Source organism: Rhyacophila brunnea, unplaced genomic scaffold (assembly GCF_057557595.1).
Source record: "Rhyacophila brunnea isolate RB1 unplaced genomic scaffold, BYU_Rbru_1.0 scaffold_16, whole genome shotgun sequence".
Lineage (NCBI taxonomy): Eukaryota > Metazoa > Arthropoda > Insecta > Trichoptera > Rhyacophilidae > Rhyacophila > Rhyacophila brunnea.
The window spans coordinates 14,769,525-14,788,076 of NW_028232816.1; the positions used below are offsets into that span (position 1 = coordinate 14,769,525).

Consider the following 18,552-nt stretch of genomic DNA (forward strand, 5'->3'; position numbering starts at 1 on the left):
GAGTTGGCAATTATTCTTATCTTTCTATATTTCACATGACATTTCAATATTGACAAAAAGTAATCCAAAAATAAATCTCTCTTCCCTACATACCTAAAATTGATGTTATGTCAACCTTTAGTAGGTACAATTTTTGTGCAATCTATATTCATAACAATGAATAAAAAACAATTATATATAGCAGCATCTTGTTGGATTTCATCAACTTGGTGGTGAAATGATCTGTTGTACAGACTATTTTTTTTTTCTTTTCGACCAAACAATTAAAAAAATTATACAAAATTATATGGTACTAAAGAGATTCCAAGTGATGTCTTCATATGCATGTATTAAACATGCTTTTAGTAAGACAATATGACAATTTTAAAAGCACATATTTATGAAGAATTTTACGAATGTTGATTACATACAACAGTTCACCAACAAGACGATGATTTATACAAGGAGGTGTAAGAAGACGTATTAATTATAAATTCTGGCAAAGATGGTGCTATCTGATCATCTTTATATTTATATTATAACAAAAGGCTTTTAATATTATTTTGCTAGTTATAATTTTCATGTTTTTACGCAAAAATATATTCATCTGCTATTTTATATTCTGGAAGCAAAGAGGAAGTTGTCTTTATCTAGTATACACTTGACTTTTGGTTTATAATTTATACATGCCCTTAAGGAATATTAATGATAATTGTGTAATATACAAGTAAATGTGAAATAAAGCTAGGAAAGCATTAGCCGTTCGTTGCAGTTATGAGTGATGTATACCAAAAAAGATTGAAAAATTAATAATCATACAAAAATCCTATTTAACAAAAAGATACCTGTCAAAAGAGCTGTCAGTTTTTTTTTCAATTTCACTGAATTACAAATAGAATAATGAAAAATAATTCAGAAATCACTTAAACAAATAATTAAAATATATTTCTGTAACTTATGTATCGATGGGTCAATGCACATATGTTGTTTGTCCAGTTTTATATGTTTTGAGATAATCGAATTTGAAAGATTCAAATTAAGTAAAATTCTAAAGCGAAATGGACAGAATTATTTATTTGAATGGGACAATCATAATATTATCTTCTCGAATACCCTTTTTGGACATACAATATTTTTACAATATAATAGCACCTGTGCATGGATTTACTGGCAGCAATAGTGTGTATTAAACTATCGTGACAATAACTGTTTACATGACGTAAAAGTCCTAACTGTCTCTCCAATCTCATTCTTCAAGAGTGAGCGAGACGCGATGTTGTCATTTTATAGTACTATGTGACAGGTAGTGGAAATCGGTTAACCATGAAATTCGTTTGTAGTATGTTTTTTTGCCGGGAGGTAAGCCACTATCGTGCTACGGCGCAGGCACAGATTAAAAAATTCTCAACTGTCGCATGAAAATTCATAAGCTTCCGAACTCTTTTGATTCATGCATGCAATCTTGCAACAACACGATAATATATGGTTACACGTACAATTTCTTGTTATGGCCGCGATAATACATACTCTCAGCAGTAAATCCTTGCACATGTAAATGGGGTATAAAGGTAGGACGCAGATAAATGGTTTTGGACAATACTACATAGTGCACTGAACATATCAAATATTATAGTGAAGTTTTGTCCAGTAAATATTGACACAATAGTTAATCAAAATGCAACTGAAATGGGAATGAATTGTAAATGTGAAATAATTGAATATAAAAAAAAATCTCAGATATTATAAAAACACTGCTAACAAACTGAATTTACACTTCAACAGTGGGTATACTGAGCACCAGAAACGTAATATCATAGTTATGTGAAACAGGAGTTTGATTTTTAAGAAAATCAAAGTCAAATACGGACTATCGCAAAAATGTGTATCAGAAAACAAAGTTTATGGGTTAGTAAAAGAAAAAATATTCACATAGAATGGTGATGTACAGTGGCAACGTCTCATTGAAATAATGTCCTAGAGATAGATAACTACTATTTATATTTATTCACTGTGGTTTGTTTAGCTATGGCTGGCTGGCTGTCCCTTACTCCATGATTCTATATCTGTAATATGCTATGCTAAATACTCCGATGGCAATGCTAATTAGAACGGATCCCCACACCAGCAACTGAAAGAAGAAAAAAGGGTTCATCAACAAAAATCAATGACCTTGAAATCCTACTTCGCTTTGCAGGGATTGACCTAATTCCCAAAAGAAAGGTGTACAGTAAAACCTCGTTAATAACAACACGGATAATTCGAAATTTTAGCAAAAAAAATGTCCCTTGAACATTATTTTTATATAAAACCATACCTTTAATTCGAATTTCGTAATTCGAAATTATTTCAGAGTCCTGGCATATAAAAATGTTCAATAAATCGTAATAAAGTACACTATTTCATGTATTACTTATTTTAAGAAGGTAATAAAAATAATCCTGACATTTTATGACCCATTAACCTTTCTAACGCGGTGACACGTGCAGAAACGCCGACCTTCAGTTAGTGTTTGTGGCAGAGTATGGTTTAACGACATAACTATACAAATCTAGCCTTGTAGTCAATTCTACTTCTCAATAGCCGTGCGACAACCTCACGACAAGGTATAAACAGGATATATAAGTCCCATGGTTCTAAACTATGGAAGAAGCAGGGAAGAAATGGTCGAAAAAGACCATGAACAGGTAACCAGTAGCGTAATCGTTTAGTAATAGGAAGTAAAATGTATGTTGTTAACCTTTTCTTTGTAAATGTAATAAAATTTTACGCAAAAAATTTCGCCTCCGAAAATCGAGACTGCTAAAGTGTAATTGGAACGCTGTGACCACAGGCCTCGAAATGTCACATCGCGTAGGTTCAGCGCGATGTATTTTGGAAATAATTTCCGGGAAATCGCCATTAAACTTAGAAAATAAGTTATGGGAGAGATTGTTTACGTAAAATTTAGCAAGTACATGCTTCAATAACTTTTATAGCAATAATGGAAATGTATGAAAATTGAAAAAGAAAATTGAATATTTATAAATTTATATACTGTATAATTGTGAATAAAGAATTTTAATACTAATTTTATCGATACAAGATAGAAGCTAACTACCGTTATAAAAATATTGTAAACGCGTAATTATAATTATAGATTTTGTTAATGCTATAACTCGCTAACTATAATGAATATTGTAAAAGTAACAATTGAAGAAACTTAAGATTCTGGTATAGATGGGTTTCTACCCATAAACAATAATAAATCTTAATCGCATCTTGGGTAAATAAAAGAATCAAATACTGCAACTAAAAATACAAATTGACGTGTGACCTTGAACTTTAACTGAATTCTGTTCGACTCGAATTTACGGCCCAGCTGTGTTGAGTTGCAAGATAAAAATAGATTCAAGGTTACGTTTAGATTACTATGGAAAAGCCACTATTAAAGATTAAATAAATTTGTAGTCGCTCGTAATTAACATCTTGTTAGGATTAAGCATTTATATATTTAAGTTGAAATGTTAAGTATAATATTATAGAGTTTCTACGTAATAATATTCGTCCGGAAGGTAAATATCGAATGAAACGTTTTCTGCGGGAATAAATAGTTTTATTAAAACTTAGTAAAATTCTATTGGCCTAAAAAGGCCAAGAGTGGTGGAAAGGACTAGTACGTGGGTGTCAACCTTTCGTTTTGACGTTTTAAATTTAAAGACTGCCATCCCCTTATCTAGTACACGAGTACCTATTCCGATACCTCGTTGGAAAGCTAAAAACTTTCCCCTTCGTTTGAACACGAAAAATCATATAAAATCAACTATTTTGCTGACGTCACCGTAACTGCGCATTTGAGAAACTTGTTCTAGAGGATGTCTAAAACATCCCTATTAAGACTTTATTTTGTGAAAATAAGGTAGAGTAAATTTAACCCGACTAAAGTAGAAGATATCTCTATTAGAAAGTTGTCAGGAACGGGAGATATACGTAAATTTATCCCGTGGGAGAGAGATATAGATCTGCTATCCCTTACGGACTGTTTCCTGTTAAACCTCTATCCCGAGGGTATAAAAGGTGACATCCTTTTTCCGTAAAATCATTAGTTTCTACACTCTTCACCGGCGATCTTCAACAAGCAGCAGTCCTTACTGCCAAGTTGTGGGACACGGTTCTCAGTACATTCGCGATACATACGTACCAGTAAGTCCCCTTCGGCGGGCAAAACGTAGCGCGAATACCACGTATCTGTCGGTAGTGACGTATGCCGCTAAACGTAGCGCGAATAACACGTATCTGCCGGTAGTAACACACGACGCGGAGTAATTTTATTTTTCATTACTCATCATACGAGGTGACGTAATCGGGATAAATTACGCGATCGGATTTGTTTTATAAAAACAAATTAATAAACTCAGTTTGTAATAATAAATTTTACAAATCATTTCGGAATTATAAAATAAATTTTTGAAACTTTATTAAGTAAACATAATTATAAAAACAAATTTTAGTAAATAAATTTGTAAACATAAAAACAAATTTTAGTAAATAAAATTGTAAACATTAACAAACCTTTTGTAAACAAGTTTGTAAACACAAATAAATATTTGTAAACATACTGTGAACATAAATAAATTTTATAAACAACAATAAAATAAATTTTATTCTTTTTATAAACCCAATACTATGTGACTGAAGAACAATTTATATTTTTTCTTACGAGAAAATATTTCATGAAATAAAAATATTCAAAGAATATCTGCGTATACATTCTCCGAGTTAGGTGTGACTTTTTGGAAACTTGTGAAAGATTTCACAGAGATCCTATAGTGAACAAATAAAAGGTTTACTGATACTTTAGTGAGTTTTAATTACGGGAACAATGACAGTTAACTTTATTGTGAAACCGTGAACTCTAGAACCTGAATAAATTCAGCACCACACCAGCTGAGAGTTTTATTTGGGAATTCAAAAGTTGTGATACTACAAAGGAGATCCACCTCTCCTAATTCATCACTAGTCTCCTCAGTGACGGCCCGGTAGCATTATTGAGCTAGCCGTGAGCCGGGTCATGTCAGCGGCAACTGACTTTAATCAGCCTATACGAGTCATCCGCGCGTCAGCTGACTAAAGTCATTTTGATTTTCGTTTGCCTAGTACTGCTTTCTTCCAGGCGCGAATAATTCGAATATTGATTTAATTTATTCAGAAATCATCCTTCTCCTGACATCTGTCAATGGATAGCCTAAACTTTGGTTCTATCTAATTTAAATAAATATTTTTCGGGAGCGTGTCTTGGATAAAAAAATATCAGTCGTTGGGCCAATTCAAATTTGTCGGGTATATAGTGTCTTATCGCTTCTTAGTGCATGTGCGCCGAAGACATTTGACTGACGTGTTTGTAACGATATGAGTTCGCGATATAATATGTTATATCGCGGTTATTGTTTTTCAGTGATTGAAATTAATAGGTAAATAAACCATTTTGTTATAATATAAACTATGTGTCATTCGATTCCATTCAGTTCGGGGTCAATGGTAGGTACAAACCAGGCACTGGTGGTAAGTACATCACTCTCAAATAGCCAGTAGTTCTCAAGGACGATTTATTTATACTCAGCCTGCAGTGCTTACACATAATGTGTATGCGAGTTCAAACAAAAGTTACACAGTTTGAGATGTCCTGGATGCTATAAAAATGAGCTATTTATGACTGTTATTTTTTCAACACACTCAACAAAAATGCTCATAAAAGTCATAAACCATATTATTATTCATTATGTGTATGACATATTTGTCCAAATTAATGAAGTGGTTTGGGTAGCCGGTAGACTATAAGAATACTGAACTGTTTATCATCTGTCATCGACGCATTAGTCCAGCACCATTTCGTAACTGTCATGGCGTCGCTCGAGTAAGCCGGCATTTTTTCAATGAAGAAATCTTGATCGTGATTTTTTATCAGATTTAGGCATAAAGCCCACCAAAAAAGCGCTCGATGCGCTCACTACTGAGTAGGCCCCCTCCCACCCGCGCATTACTCTTCACCTATGTAATAAGGGGCCCAAGAAGCACAAAATAATTATTATTATCAGCGTCTCTCATAACAAAGCAATAAAAATATTATATTATTTTGGGACTTGTAATTAATATTCACGATGACATTATTCTACCAGCGAAATATCGGACACGCATTAAAATTAAACAATGAGTTCTCTGTTATTAAATAATGGCTTCTCGCCCGTCGACGCTTCCAGAGCGTGATTTTGCTCGCCGCGTTCAATGAATGGACTACGTTGTATTTTCGTTCATTCGTATCGCCGAGAAGCCAAAAAACGATGACTCATGGGGCGGGCAGGCATAATGCGTCGTCAAATCCAGTGTGCGCTGGCGTATTTGATTACGTTGTATTTTCGATGATTTACGCGCCACTTGTGAAATTTTGCGCGAGAGCCCCACTTGCTGCGTTAAGTGGGTTTTACGCCTTAGGCGACGAATGTTTATTTTTAGAGTCACGTAAACAATTAGGTTCGGTCATAATATTTTTGAACTTGACTCCGATTTTTTACTACTCTATTTGTGTATGTTTGACTGACATTTATTACGATTTATTGATGCTTGAAATCACAACGCGTACTGTTGTAGTAAGTCGGGATTCGTAACGCTTAGAAAGGGTTAACACACACGGAACCGGAAATTTGGTAGGCACATCTATGATCATAAACGATATTAATGAAAATCAAGATTTTTTTTTTCAAAATTTTAATATTTTTCCCCCATACATTTTATATTTCGTAATTACATTTTTTTTTCGATTTTCGGTCCAGTGGAATTCGTATTAACGAGGTTTTACTGTATCAAGATCTACAATTTCTCCTTTTCTGAGCTAATTTTGTTGTAAATTTGATTATTTTTGTCTGTAATAATTCAAAGTTATAAAAATATTGTACTTTTCATTAAGTCAGTTTTAGTGACAATGGTTTCACTTACCAACGGCTTGCATATAACTGACAATTGTATAATTTTGATCAAGTACTGTATTTTTTAAAAAATGAGAGTACCTATTATACTGTCTTTATTTTCTCAGTACCAAAAATATAGTGATAGACTTATGGTACATACAGCAAGATGGCGGTCATGGTTCATGGGTGACCCTCAAAAAATCGTTACAATGTACACTGAGCAAATTGAATTTGGCCATGCCACACTGTGGTGGATAGGGAGAAGGGCTATAACTAGGGATTTCAAAACCGGCTAATTAATTATTAATCGATACCGAAATACCGGTTTCAAAATATAAAAAATACCCGTATTTTCGGTTTAAGAAAGCATAGACATTTAAGTTTTTCGAAAATGAATTTAATGTTATTTTTCATTACTTAGGTACTAAGAGATTTATTCCGCCAAAACACAGTTAGTATAATTATGACTGAAACCAACAAAAGTTAAATAACATTAAAACAAAATCCCTCATAGAATTGTCACGAAGAATTAACACACCTAGAGTTGGGTTTCGGGAATTCTCGAGAAATTTTCGAGATTTTCCATCCCGAATCTCAAGAATTGGAATTTGTAAAATTTCGAAAAAAGATTCTCGGGATTCGGGATTTCTTTATTATCAAATATTAAATGAAAAAAGTGGACAGAAAACACAAAACCTTCGAAGACTGATCGGGGCATTTAACACAATCAAGCCAACGTCGACTCAAAATGAGCGAATTTTTGCAACATCGGGGAATTTTGTGTCTCAAAAGCGTACGCGATTGTCAGGCGCAGCGATTGACAGTCTGTGTTTTATGAAATTCCATTTTAATAAGTAATGTTTTGAATTATTTTGGTTTTATTATTATTATTAATAAAAAAAATATTTACAGAATACAGTATTCAAGTAATGTTACTTGACTTGTATATTTTCAAATACCACCAGGAAGAATGAAACTAACACTACCAGGAAGTTGTCAACAGATTGTTTGAATCAATCTCCAAATACCTTTGTTTTAGTTGCCCCTTTCTTAGATTTATCCCCTTTAGTGGACTTGTCGGAGGTGTCACTGGCCCCACCGAGCATCTTGCGAGCCAGCTCCTTCTCCCGCTGTGCGTCCTTGCGATCCCTCGCTTCCAGCTTAAGGAGTTCCGCCTTCACAAAGCGATCGTCTGGCGAGAGGGCGAGAGCCGATCGGACTGCTTTTAACGCTTCACTCACTTCATTCTTGTGGGAGTGGATCTGAATGAATAGAAGGAATGTACGCGTAAATAAAGTACAGATATTGCAAACCTATATGCCAACTGTTATTTCCCAAAAAATCATATCTTAACCGGTTCTATGTCTTCAGCGAGTTATCTCGTCCGACTTTACACTCAAATTACTAGCCACTGTCGGTTGATTTGCATAATCTAAAAAAATAAACACACAGTGACATCTAAACAAAAAAACAAACTACACTGCGCAGCGACTCATTTTGAGGTTAACTGATTTTCACGACTGTCAGATAGTACCATGAAATGATAACATCGCGTCTCGCTTACTCTTGAAGAATGAGATTGGCGAGACAGTCTGCACTTTTACCTCTAAACAGTTATTTTTGCAATAATTTAAAATACACACTATTGGTGCAAGTAAATTCATGCCCCACACCCCACGGTGACCGAGTGGCTTAAGCGTTGGACTATCACGCCGTGGGTCTCAGGTTCGAATCCTGGGCCTGGCAAGTACACATATTGTTTCTCAATTTGTGTGTGAGTCAGGGTATGGACCTAATAGGTTGAGCAAGTGGCTGACATCCATTTCTCGTAAAAAACAAAATCTCTTAATACAAACCTCTACTCTGTGGAGGCCCATATGATCCTATTAGGATCGGACATGATCGAAAAAAAAAAAATTCATGCACGTGTACAAGCGCTATTAAACTCAAATTACTATCCACTGTCGATTGATTTGCATAATCTAAAAAAATAAACACATAGTGACATCTGTTTGAAAAATTATGTAATACTAGGCCAAAAATTATCGGTATTACAGTGATTGTAGTAAAATCTTCACTCTACATTTAACATGTGTCGTTAAAAATCTGCGACCTGTCAGATACTGCCATAGTAATATCGTGAGGCATAGAAAAGGTTAAATCTTCTATATTACTATTTTCGATTCTAAGCAGACAACATTCTTTTATGAGGAAATATTGCTAGCCATTCGCCCTACCCTTTGGGTACTTCATCTGTATCAAACAAACATAAAAATACATGTAATTTTTGCCATACATGGGGTTTGAAACACCATCCATGGCTTCAGAGACGAAAGCTCTACTACTACTTTACAGTCCTACATCTAAGTAGTGTGACTAGGGCATAGGGAAGTATGTGTAATGACCGAGAGATTTTTAGTTCCCCAGATGGCTTCAACTCTTGACATAATATAGAAGTCGTAGTGTCACCATACAAAACATTTCAGACATGATGGTCATAAACTATTTATTTTTATTCAACGAATATGACACAAGATTTCAGAATGTAACATTCTATATATTGAATATACATAATTTGAAAACATCGTATATACACACTAGAAAAAATCATTTTGTAGAAAAAAATACGACACCTGACGGGACTTGAACCTGTATCTACTGAATTCGTGACAGTATGCTTTCCAATTCGATAAGCATTTCATGTAACAACTACTAGTTTAAATCGTCATAATTTAATAAGATGCCCGTAGCTCCAGTAGTAATCCAGCAGATACAGATTCAAGTCCCGTCAGGTGTCATATTTTTTTAAAAACAAAATGATTTTTTCCAGTGTGTATATGCATGAGATGTTTTCAAATTATGTATATTCAATAAACTTTTTCATTAATTGGTAAGGTGGTGACAAAAATGTGTTTATACTCTTGTGCTTGCTCACCTTCCCCTTTCTGAACAGCGCTTTGACATTATTAGGCTGACATCCTAGGACTATGTCCACACTGTTGAGAGCCGCATCGTACGCTCCTTGTTTCATTTGCGCGGCGGCCATGTTGTTGTAGACTTTCATTCTGTCTGACAGAAGTAAGTGGAGATCATCTGGTGTCCTCTGAAAATAGAATAGCTTATAAATTTTCGTTTAACACTTGCCAAGGTACCCCTTATAGAAGAACTTTCGATAGACGACCTTTCGCCCTAATTACAAATTACCTAATTGGATAAAATATTACATCCGATTCTTTTATAAAAGCAGTAGCTTGTATCTTAGTTTGAGTATTTGAGATATTAAGGACGAGTGCATTGGTAACTGAGTTACTGTAAATATGAGATTGTAAATTTTTTAGAAGTGTTTTCATTTGCTAAATTCCTCAAAAAATATTGATATTTCTTCATGTTTATTGACATTTGAAAAAGGACAAGTCAAGCCAAAACATTCAAATTACACATGGTTGCTATGAAAATAATAACAACATTTTATACACTACGTTCACGGGATATACTCCAGTGGCGAAAGGTGAAGGTAGGCTATTAAGATTCGACATAAATAGTGCACACTAAACATTGTCAGTCAATTTCATTATCATAATTTGTTTTCATTGAACTAAGAAGTAGCAGTTAGTTTTTTTAAATTCATAACTGAAATTCATTCCTAAACCAAACCACAATCGATAAAAATTATTCTTCTATGTATCTATTTAATATTAAAAATATGTATGGTTTAATGGCATCATTTTAGATATTTTATAAACAAATATTTTTTTGACTATTATCTACTATGGCTTGGATTAAGCAGGGTTTAATTGAATTTTAAAAACTAACAAACACTATTTACACATTGTGGTCTCAGTTCAATGAAAACAAAAACATTTGACTGACAAAGTTTAGTGTGCACTATTTATGTCAGATCTTAACAGCCTACCTCCACCCTTCACCACTGATATACTCCAATGCAAAGAATAAAAAAGTTGTAAAAATGTGTGTGTAGTGTAAAATGCTACAATTTTTTCATTACAAGTCAGTTTTACTCATGTGTTTGCCTTTCATCCGGAGGTTCCGGGTTCGATTCCGGTGAGGTTACAATATATTTATGTGATTTTCTCAGTCTGGGTATTTGTGGTTGTATAACTTCTATCACATACTACACTACTGTCATCGGGCCTTATGGTGAATATGAGTGTTATATAATCCTCGCAACCTCGTTTGTCCCTTAACATTATTTACCACGAAGCACCTCAATTACAGTAAGTTATGTATCTCATAATAATTAACGTATTAAGTAGTATTTTGTTTCTACCGGTAGACCTCCATCGGGTGTCGGATCGGTGATTCCTCCTTTAATCTCATCCAAGTATTCGATTGCTTTTCGGTAGCACTGGATTGCCAGGGAAGGTTCCTGCATGCTGTACCACCAGTTGCCTCGTTCGCGTTTCTGATTTCTATAAACCGACCAAATAAGTATTAAAAGAAATAATATTAGAGTTACTTTTGCTACTATAGGTGAAACATTTCGGAAATATTATACAATCCTTTCAAGGATAAAATGATCAGATGACAGAAACAAAACTCTGAAGACAAATAATTACATAAAGAACACACGGGTGTTATGAGAAGAATATTTTAGTTGTGAGGTAAGGGATTGTTCGAGGTAAAAGAATTGAAAAAATTAAATTGATCATTGTCATTGTGCATTTGAGTCGCCTAGAGTCATAACTCACATTTTGCAATTTTGTCATTTTTGAGTTAAATATACCAAGTGAAAATCATTGATAAAGTTGACTGTTAGTGTCATAACTCACATTTTTCGATAAATAATGTAAAGTCTGTCACCAAGGCCTTTCTAACCATTCAAGGAGCTCTATTTCTCATAGTGTGCTGTGTGTCTGCAGCCTTAGGAGTATTATATATATTTAAAAAAAAAAAAAATGTAAATCGACTCGTTCACTCATCAATATTCAAGGGAGTTTAATACTCTTCTTCTAATTACAAAAAACAGTGCTCTGGTGGTTTTTTGGGATTATCTCAAAACTCGATTTTTGGAATATGTGAGTTATGACTCTATGCAACTCATTTACCATTATCTGTTCCTGAGACATTCCCAGACGTAAAAAACTGCTGATGCTTCACATTAAGCGTAGGGATATGTAATGCACTAGATTAAGACTGAGTGCGGTGCGGGGCGGGTTGGTTTGGAGGGGTCTATGTTTGTGTTGGCACGTCAGTAAAAATAAAATGCATATGTGAATTACTTGCTGAAGTGCATATTTTAACAGTGCAAAAGTCAGTAAGTAGCCTTCTAACTTTTCACGCAACAGTGATGATTCACGCGCCAGTGAATCTATAATTTGCATTTGTTTATCCGCATGTGGTTTAATTAAATTTTGAGATATTTTATTTCTGCATCCTTTATTGTTTATTTATGAGCAAAAGTGAAATCCGATATAAATTATTTGGAAACATATTATGATGTGTACATATTTTGATTTGTATAAAACTAGAGAACCACAAGAAAATGCATATTCATACAAGTAGATAGCTGTCGGTAAAAACACAGTATATTGGGGATTTTAGTTAATTGGCTATGGTTAGATTAGCTTAGGTTAGTCATTATAACAATGGGTAAATTGGTACTATGATTGGGTGACAACACCAATGGTGTATACACTCAACACACATGTCGACTGCTTAATCTGCAAACTGGTCAACTGCATTTGGGCGAATTGTTCAGGAAATAGAAAAAACTTAATAATTCAACTATCGAGCGGAATTTAACAATTCCAAAAATACACTTGGTAACGTTTTTTATTTAAAAATAAGTTGCACTCAATGAATTAATACTCTATTTTAGCTTCCCTTTTATATACGTATAAAGAAAATTTATACAAAGAGCTGAGTTGTTCCATTTACGATATTGGAAATTTGGCACCTGCAGTTGGCTGTTTTGTGTGAAGAACAATAACGCATTTATTTATAGGTTTAGGAGTTTGAAATTTTATACGAGCCTATTATAAAACATGCTTAATAACATAATGACATCAAAATCTCATTTTTGGTTAAAAGTGGAGTTAATTGGTTTGCAGATTAAAAAGTCAATGTGAATTCTATCCATTTTTGTGGGTGTTCAATATCCAAATTTATTATCTAAAATGTGATACAGATTAAGTACAGTGGAACCTCAGTTATCCGGATTTCTTTTTGATCAGTTTCGTAAGAAATATTTAGTAAAAAAAGTAAATTTTTGAAAAAACTGTTTATTTTGAAAAAAAAACAGAAGTTTTATTATTTTTTTGGTTATCTGGGACTTATCATTATCCGGACTATCGTCATCCCCAATTACTGATTGAACACAATGAAAGATCACTTTTGAAGATACGTAGCGTCCAAATGAGCTCCATTCCACAATCCAAGTTACACCAGATATTTTTACATGTGATTTTCGTAAAATTTTACATGCACCTATATTTACATATAAGATTATCATATGCCTGTGATGGACGAGCGGTAAAATATCTAATTATGAAGATGTGAGTCTCGGGTTCTAAATCTGGGTCTGGTAAATTCACTTATTTTTCAGTGTCTGTTTGAACCCTGAGAATGAGCAAGTGGCTAACATCCATTTTGTTAAACTGTTATGCCACACGATACTACTATGGCAGTATCCGACAGGCCACAAATTTTCAACAACACACGTTGAATGTAGAGCGAAGCTTTTACTACAATTGCTGCAATACCGATAATTTGTGGCTTAGTATTTGGTAATCATTCAAACAATGTTATCGTATGTATAATTTTATAGATTATGCAAATCAATCGACAGTGACTAGTAATTTGATTTTAAAGTCGGATGAGATAGGTAACTCGCGAAATTTGTATGTGCGGCCTGTCGATCATGACCTCATAGAGCGAGATAACTCACTGAGGCCATACAACCTGTTAAGAAATCTGTGAGACGACCAAGATCCACACCAAATTGTAAAGACAATTAAATATATATATGTACTCAAATAAAAATAAACACTAACCCTATAGCTTGTCTATCCTTTATACTAAGAGTTTCCATTTCGGGTTCCGGCTTGGATTCGATGAGTTCAACTGTGTACGTGATGTGAGCGTTGGGCGGAATATCGGGGGCCATTCCGGACTCTCCAAAAGCAAATCTGGGAGACACCTGCACCTCGGCTATCTCACCGTCGTGCATCAGCGGCAGAGTCAAATCGATTCCTTGTATAACCTGCCAAAAGTTCAACATGTACCTGTGGCGAAGAGTGCCTATGTGTAGAGGGAGGTAAACGATAAGTAACCGAGAAGAACAGTGCACACGCGGACAGTCATAATTGCGGGATTTAAGTAGCTAGATAATAATAATAGGTACACAATGAACGTGAAATAATAAATTAAATTGACGAATTGCAGAATTTAAATTTGAATTAAAACAAAGGCTTTGAAAAAAACTTGACTTTGTAAATGGTGCGTGCATATGCAGTTACGTCAACTGTCGAAAAATCATCATTTATCTACCAGAAATACAAAAGGTACGCTATTGATATATTTACTCTCCATTACATTATAAGTTAGCAATTAGAATTCATAGCTATATTTAAATAAATTGAATTTTAAAGACTTCAAATACGCCAGGCGGACTTGTACCGAAGAGCGACATGAAGTTTTGGGGTTATTCCGCCTGGAGTAGGGTTGTCAAAACACTTTTTATATCAATAAATTATCTATTATTTGTTAGTGGAACGCCAAAATAGGCATAAAAACAAGATTATTATTATTTGTTTGTTAATAAACCAATTTGATAGAACCATGATGAAATTAATCTTATAAAATCATGTAAAAAGTACTAAAATATGAAAATACACATAAGCATAATAATTGTATTGGTGGGTATCTTTTTTGTCATTAGATAGCTGTAAGAGGCTTCATTAAATCGGTTTTTGTATTCAGTTACATAGATACTTTTTGTTATATTTCTTTCAAAATAACCAAAAATAAAGCTTAAAGAACAATAGTTTCATACATTATTTTCTTATCTAATTAATATGCACATAATTTGTTAGAACATAGTTTGTATACAAAAATAATGAAGTATATATTTTTTGCACACTGCTAAGATCTTCAAAATGTATGCACGTGTCAGTGACTCAAGGGTAATTCCGCCTAGAAAATTGCAATGAACGATGCAAAAACACATAAAAAAGATGAATGTCGCCGGGTTATGGTATTTAACATGTTTGCAGCATGTGTTATCAGTATTATTCTACTACATTGCTGTTACCTCATAACAGTGATAAAGACATAGACAGATTTTTTTTAAATTAGCGGAATAACCCCAGAGACGGTAATTTCGCCTACATAATACAAATTAATGACACCGTAGAAAAACCAGTCGGAATAACCACGTTTGACGGTATCTGAATGATTTCAGAGGAGCGTTCGACCGCCAATTATCAATTTTATCAGAACCATTATTGTGCTAATGCACATTATAATGTGGATAGGTGAAATAAACTGATCTGAGTAATTTTTCACACCCACTCGCCTGCCAAGCCCAAAGATTGCTGAACACTTATCTATTGTTGAAAATTCCCAGACCCCGTGACTAAGTATAGCTGCTCTACTTATGGGTACAGAAATTAATAAATATTTTTTAATTTAAACACTACACAGTCATCGAATAATGACTATGTGCCACTGATAAGTTTAAAAGTTCCAATTATCCATGGATTGCAGCCAAACGTCAAGTTAACATCGATGAATTAAGAAGAGAAACAATTTGGTTTATATTATATTGATTTATGACAATAAAAGCTTACATCACCATCCCCGAGTTGAATTTCAAGATTGTCGTGCTTATCGACTACTTGACCATTCTTCAGCCGTCCTTCGTAGCGAATTTTGCAGATATCAGTTCTCTGAGGTCGGTTTTCAGGGTCACCTTCTTTGATAATCTGAAAAATAAGAGTTAATTAATTTACATTCTTTGCATTGTGAGTAAATAAAAAATAAAATGTTAACCTGGCGTTGGTTACTTACATACTATCATTCGCAATTTAAAATTCATTATATAATATGAACTTAATAAATAATGTTTGTTAATTGTAATGCAAGGTTTGTAAGTCAGTGTGGAATTACGGTCTGGCAAAAATGAGTATGGACCTAATACGTTGAGCAAGTGGCTAACATCCATTTCTCGTAAAAACTCTGTTAAGTAATACAACCTCCACTCCCGTGAAGGCCCATACAATGTTTTTAGGATCGAACATGGTAATGAATGAGCATTAGACCAAATCCAACCTAACCTTTGTGTGTGATAACTGATAATGATGCATCGAAATGTATGAAAATATTTATTTGATCACATGATTAGTACTTTACCTTTTTTTAAGCTTCATTACAGTATAATAATATGAAGCATTGCTCATTATTGTAAAAGGACCCGAAGAGATGGCTATCTTGCTCTACTGGGTTAAAAAGAAAGTGAATCAATGGGATCATTCATCTACTTAAAAGAAAGGCTTGAAATCAATGAAGTTGTAACATAATATGGTAATTGTGCCGCAGATGCTGTCATGGGCTATCAATAATTTATTTTTACAAAAACAGTTTATTCCATGTAGACAATTATCTTCTTGGTCGTACATATTTGAATTTCGCCATCCTTTGAGCGACCAAGACTTTCCATCCTTTTCGATCTTCCGCTTCTCTCAGGGCAGAATAGATGGTGCCCCCAGTCAGCTCTTTCACTTGGTCGCTCCAGCGTGCAGACGCTCTTCCTCTGCTTCGCCTTCCCTGGAGGCCACCCAAAACTACCAGTCTCTCCAGGTTGTCCGGTCCGCGCCTGACAATATGTCCAAAAACTGCAGAATTCTTCTCAGACATATTGTCGAGAGCCGTTCCTTTATCTTCAGTCTCTGGACAATTATAATAAATACCTTTTTCTGTCGGCGCATAGGCTTTTCGATCCAATAATTAATTGTTAATTTAATGAAATTTTCGTACATTTTGATACATCATTATCACAAACTAAGATTATATTAGGTAATATTAGGTAATATTAGGTTTGGCTAGGTTAGGTTATGTTTGGTTTAAAAATAAAGTTACAAAATCTCATGACGGCATCTGCGGCACATTTACCCATAATATCAATTATAATATATAATTATAAACTCCATTATGTGGAAGGATGTTAACTAAGCATGTTAGACATGCTTATTTTTTAGCCAATCAGAGATGCTTATAACATCATAAACACCTATGTCTTGGATCCGAATAAATACATTTTTTTAATCTCAACTCAGGACCTTTCAAAGGCTAGATTGCCAGTTCAAAATGGTATCAATCTAGCTGCAGTGGCATCAGTAAGTAGTTACAACTAATCCTTGCAAGTATGCGTATATTAATTCTAAGAATATTTCAAATAATCGATACTTTGAACCCTGATGACCTTTATGTAAATAATAGTATTTTTAATAATAGTGGATTCATTTATATTCAATATGTACCTACGTCGGTCTGTTATGTGAGAAAAAAAGTTGTTATTTATTGGAATTGTCAAGCAATACAACATACAATTGGGATTTTCAATGCTTGGTGAGAGACGAAGAAATTTTAATCGATGATTATATCTTTTTAAATTTAAGTTTATTTATAAGATGCAAACAAATGATCAGGTTATCTTATATATATTGTCATGCTTCTGTCTGTAGTTAGTACCCGACTTGAACACTGTTTTAGTGTACAGGAATGCCTAAACCTATAAAAGTCATTCTCATTTGCACGGAATATATGAATTTCCAAGCCCAGAGTGACAACCTCTACAATCGACTGCTTTTAAATGTCATACGAAAAAAGAAAACAAATGATAATACTTGGTCAAGTCCAAAAATACTTCATAAATAGAGATAAAAATAGACGATATGACGGGAGTATGGGCTTTATGGCATTAATATGTTATTAAAAATGTACCCTTGGGCATGAAGAATTCAATAATCAAGTTAATAATGTTAAATGTTGATTTTCCTCAATATTACGAAATCCATAATAGACATGCCAAAATGACAGTCAATGTCAAATATCGGACATAAATTATACTGCGATTTGATTTGGCAGTGAAGCTGAATAGTTACCTTTTTCATAATATGACCACTTCCAAGAATATCCTGCCATTCTTCTGGTTTATCCTGTTTATCTACAGAATTGATAATATTCTCTTCGGCCAATTCACTGGCGCCTGCGAGATCTTCGAACGAACTGCTGTCAGATTTGTCAACGTTCTTGTGTTCCACGCTCATTTTGACTGTGTTTATAAAACTGATAGGCACCGAAACAACACAAACTGCATCAGCTGGTTACCGAAAACTGAAGAAAACAGGTTTGACGTTTTGGTTGTGTGTTCACGGTGGATATTATGACAATCGATGAATATTAAGAAAATATACAATCACCGGACCAAGGACATAAAGTAATGGGGATGGCAATTATCGGGGCTATTAACTTATTTTTCGAAGTTCGACATCACGACCCTGATCGTGACAATCGTTTTCGGACAATATTCACAACCACAAACGCAAAACGTCTTAAATTTAATGAAGTGGATAACTAGGGTTCCCCTCACAGAAAAGAAAATTTCTGAGTTCCC

The 18,552-nt window shown here is 34.1% G+C and overlaps 1 protein-coding gene across 1 annotated transcript; it reads right to left on the reverse strand.

Annotated features, from left to right (window-relative positions):
• zda (peptidyl-prolyl cis-trans isomerase zonda) lies at window positions 1-18,506 on the reverse strand. The gene is made up of 7 exons (XM_085943825.1): window positions 18,041-18,506; window positions 15,728-15,862; window positions 13,931-14,139; window positions 11,206-11,347; window positions 9,853-10,020; window positions 7,946-8,179; window positions 1-2,107 (listed from the first exon to the last, which is right to left on the reverse strand). The coding sequence occupies exons 1-7, from the start codon at window positions 18,203-18,205 to the stop codon at window positions 2,024-2,026; spliced, it is 1,137 nt and encodes a 378-aa protein (XP_085799951.1). The 5' UTR covers window positions 18,206-18,506; the 3' UTR covers window positions 1-2,023.
• Window positions 18,507-18,552: the final 46 nt, after the last annotated feature.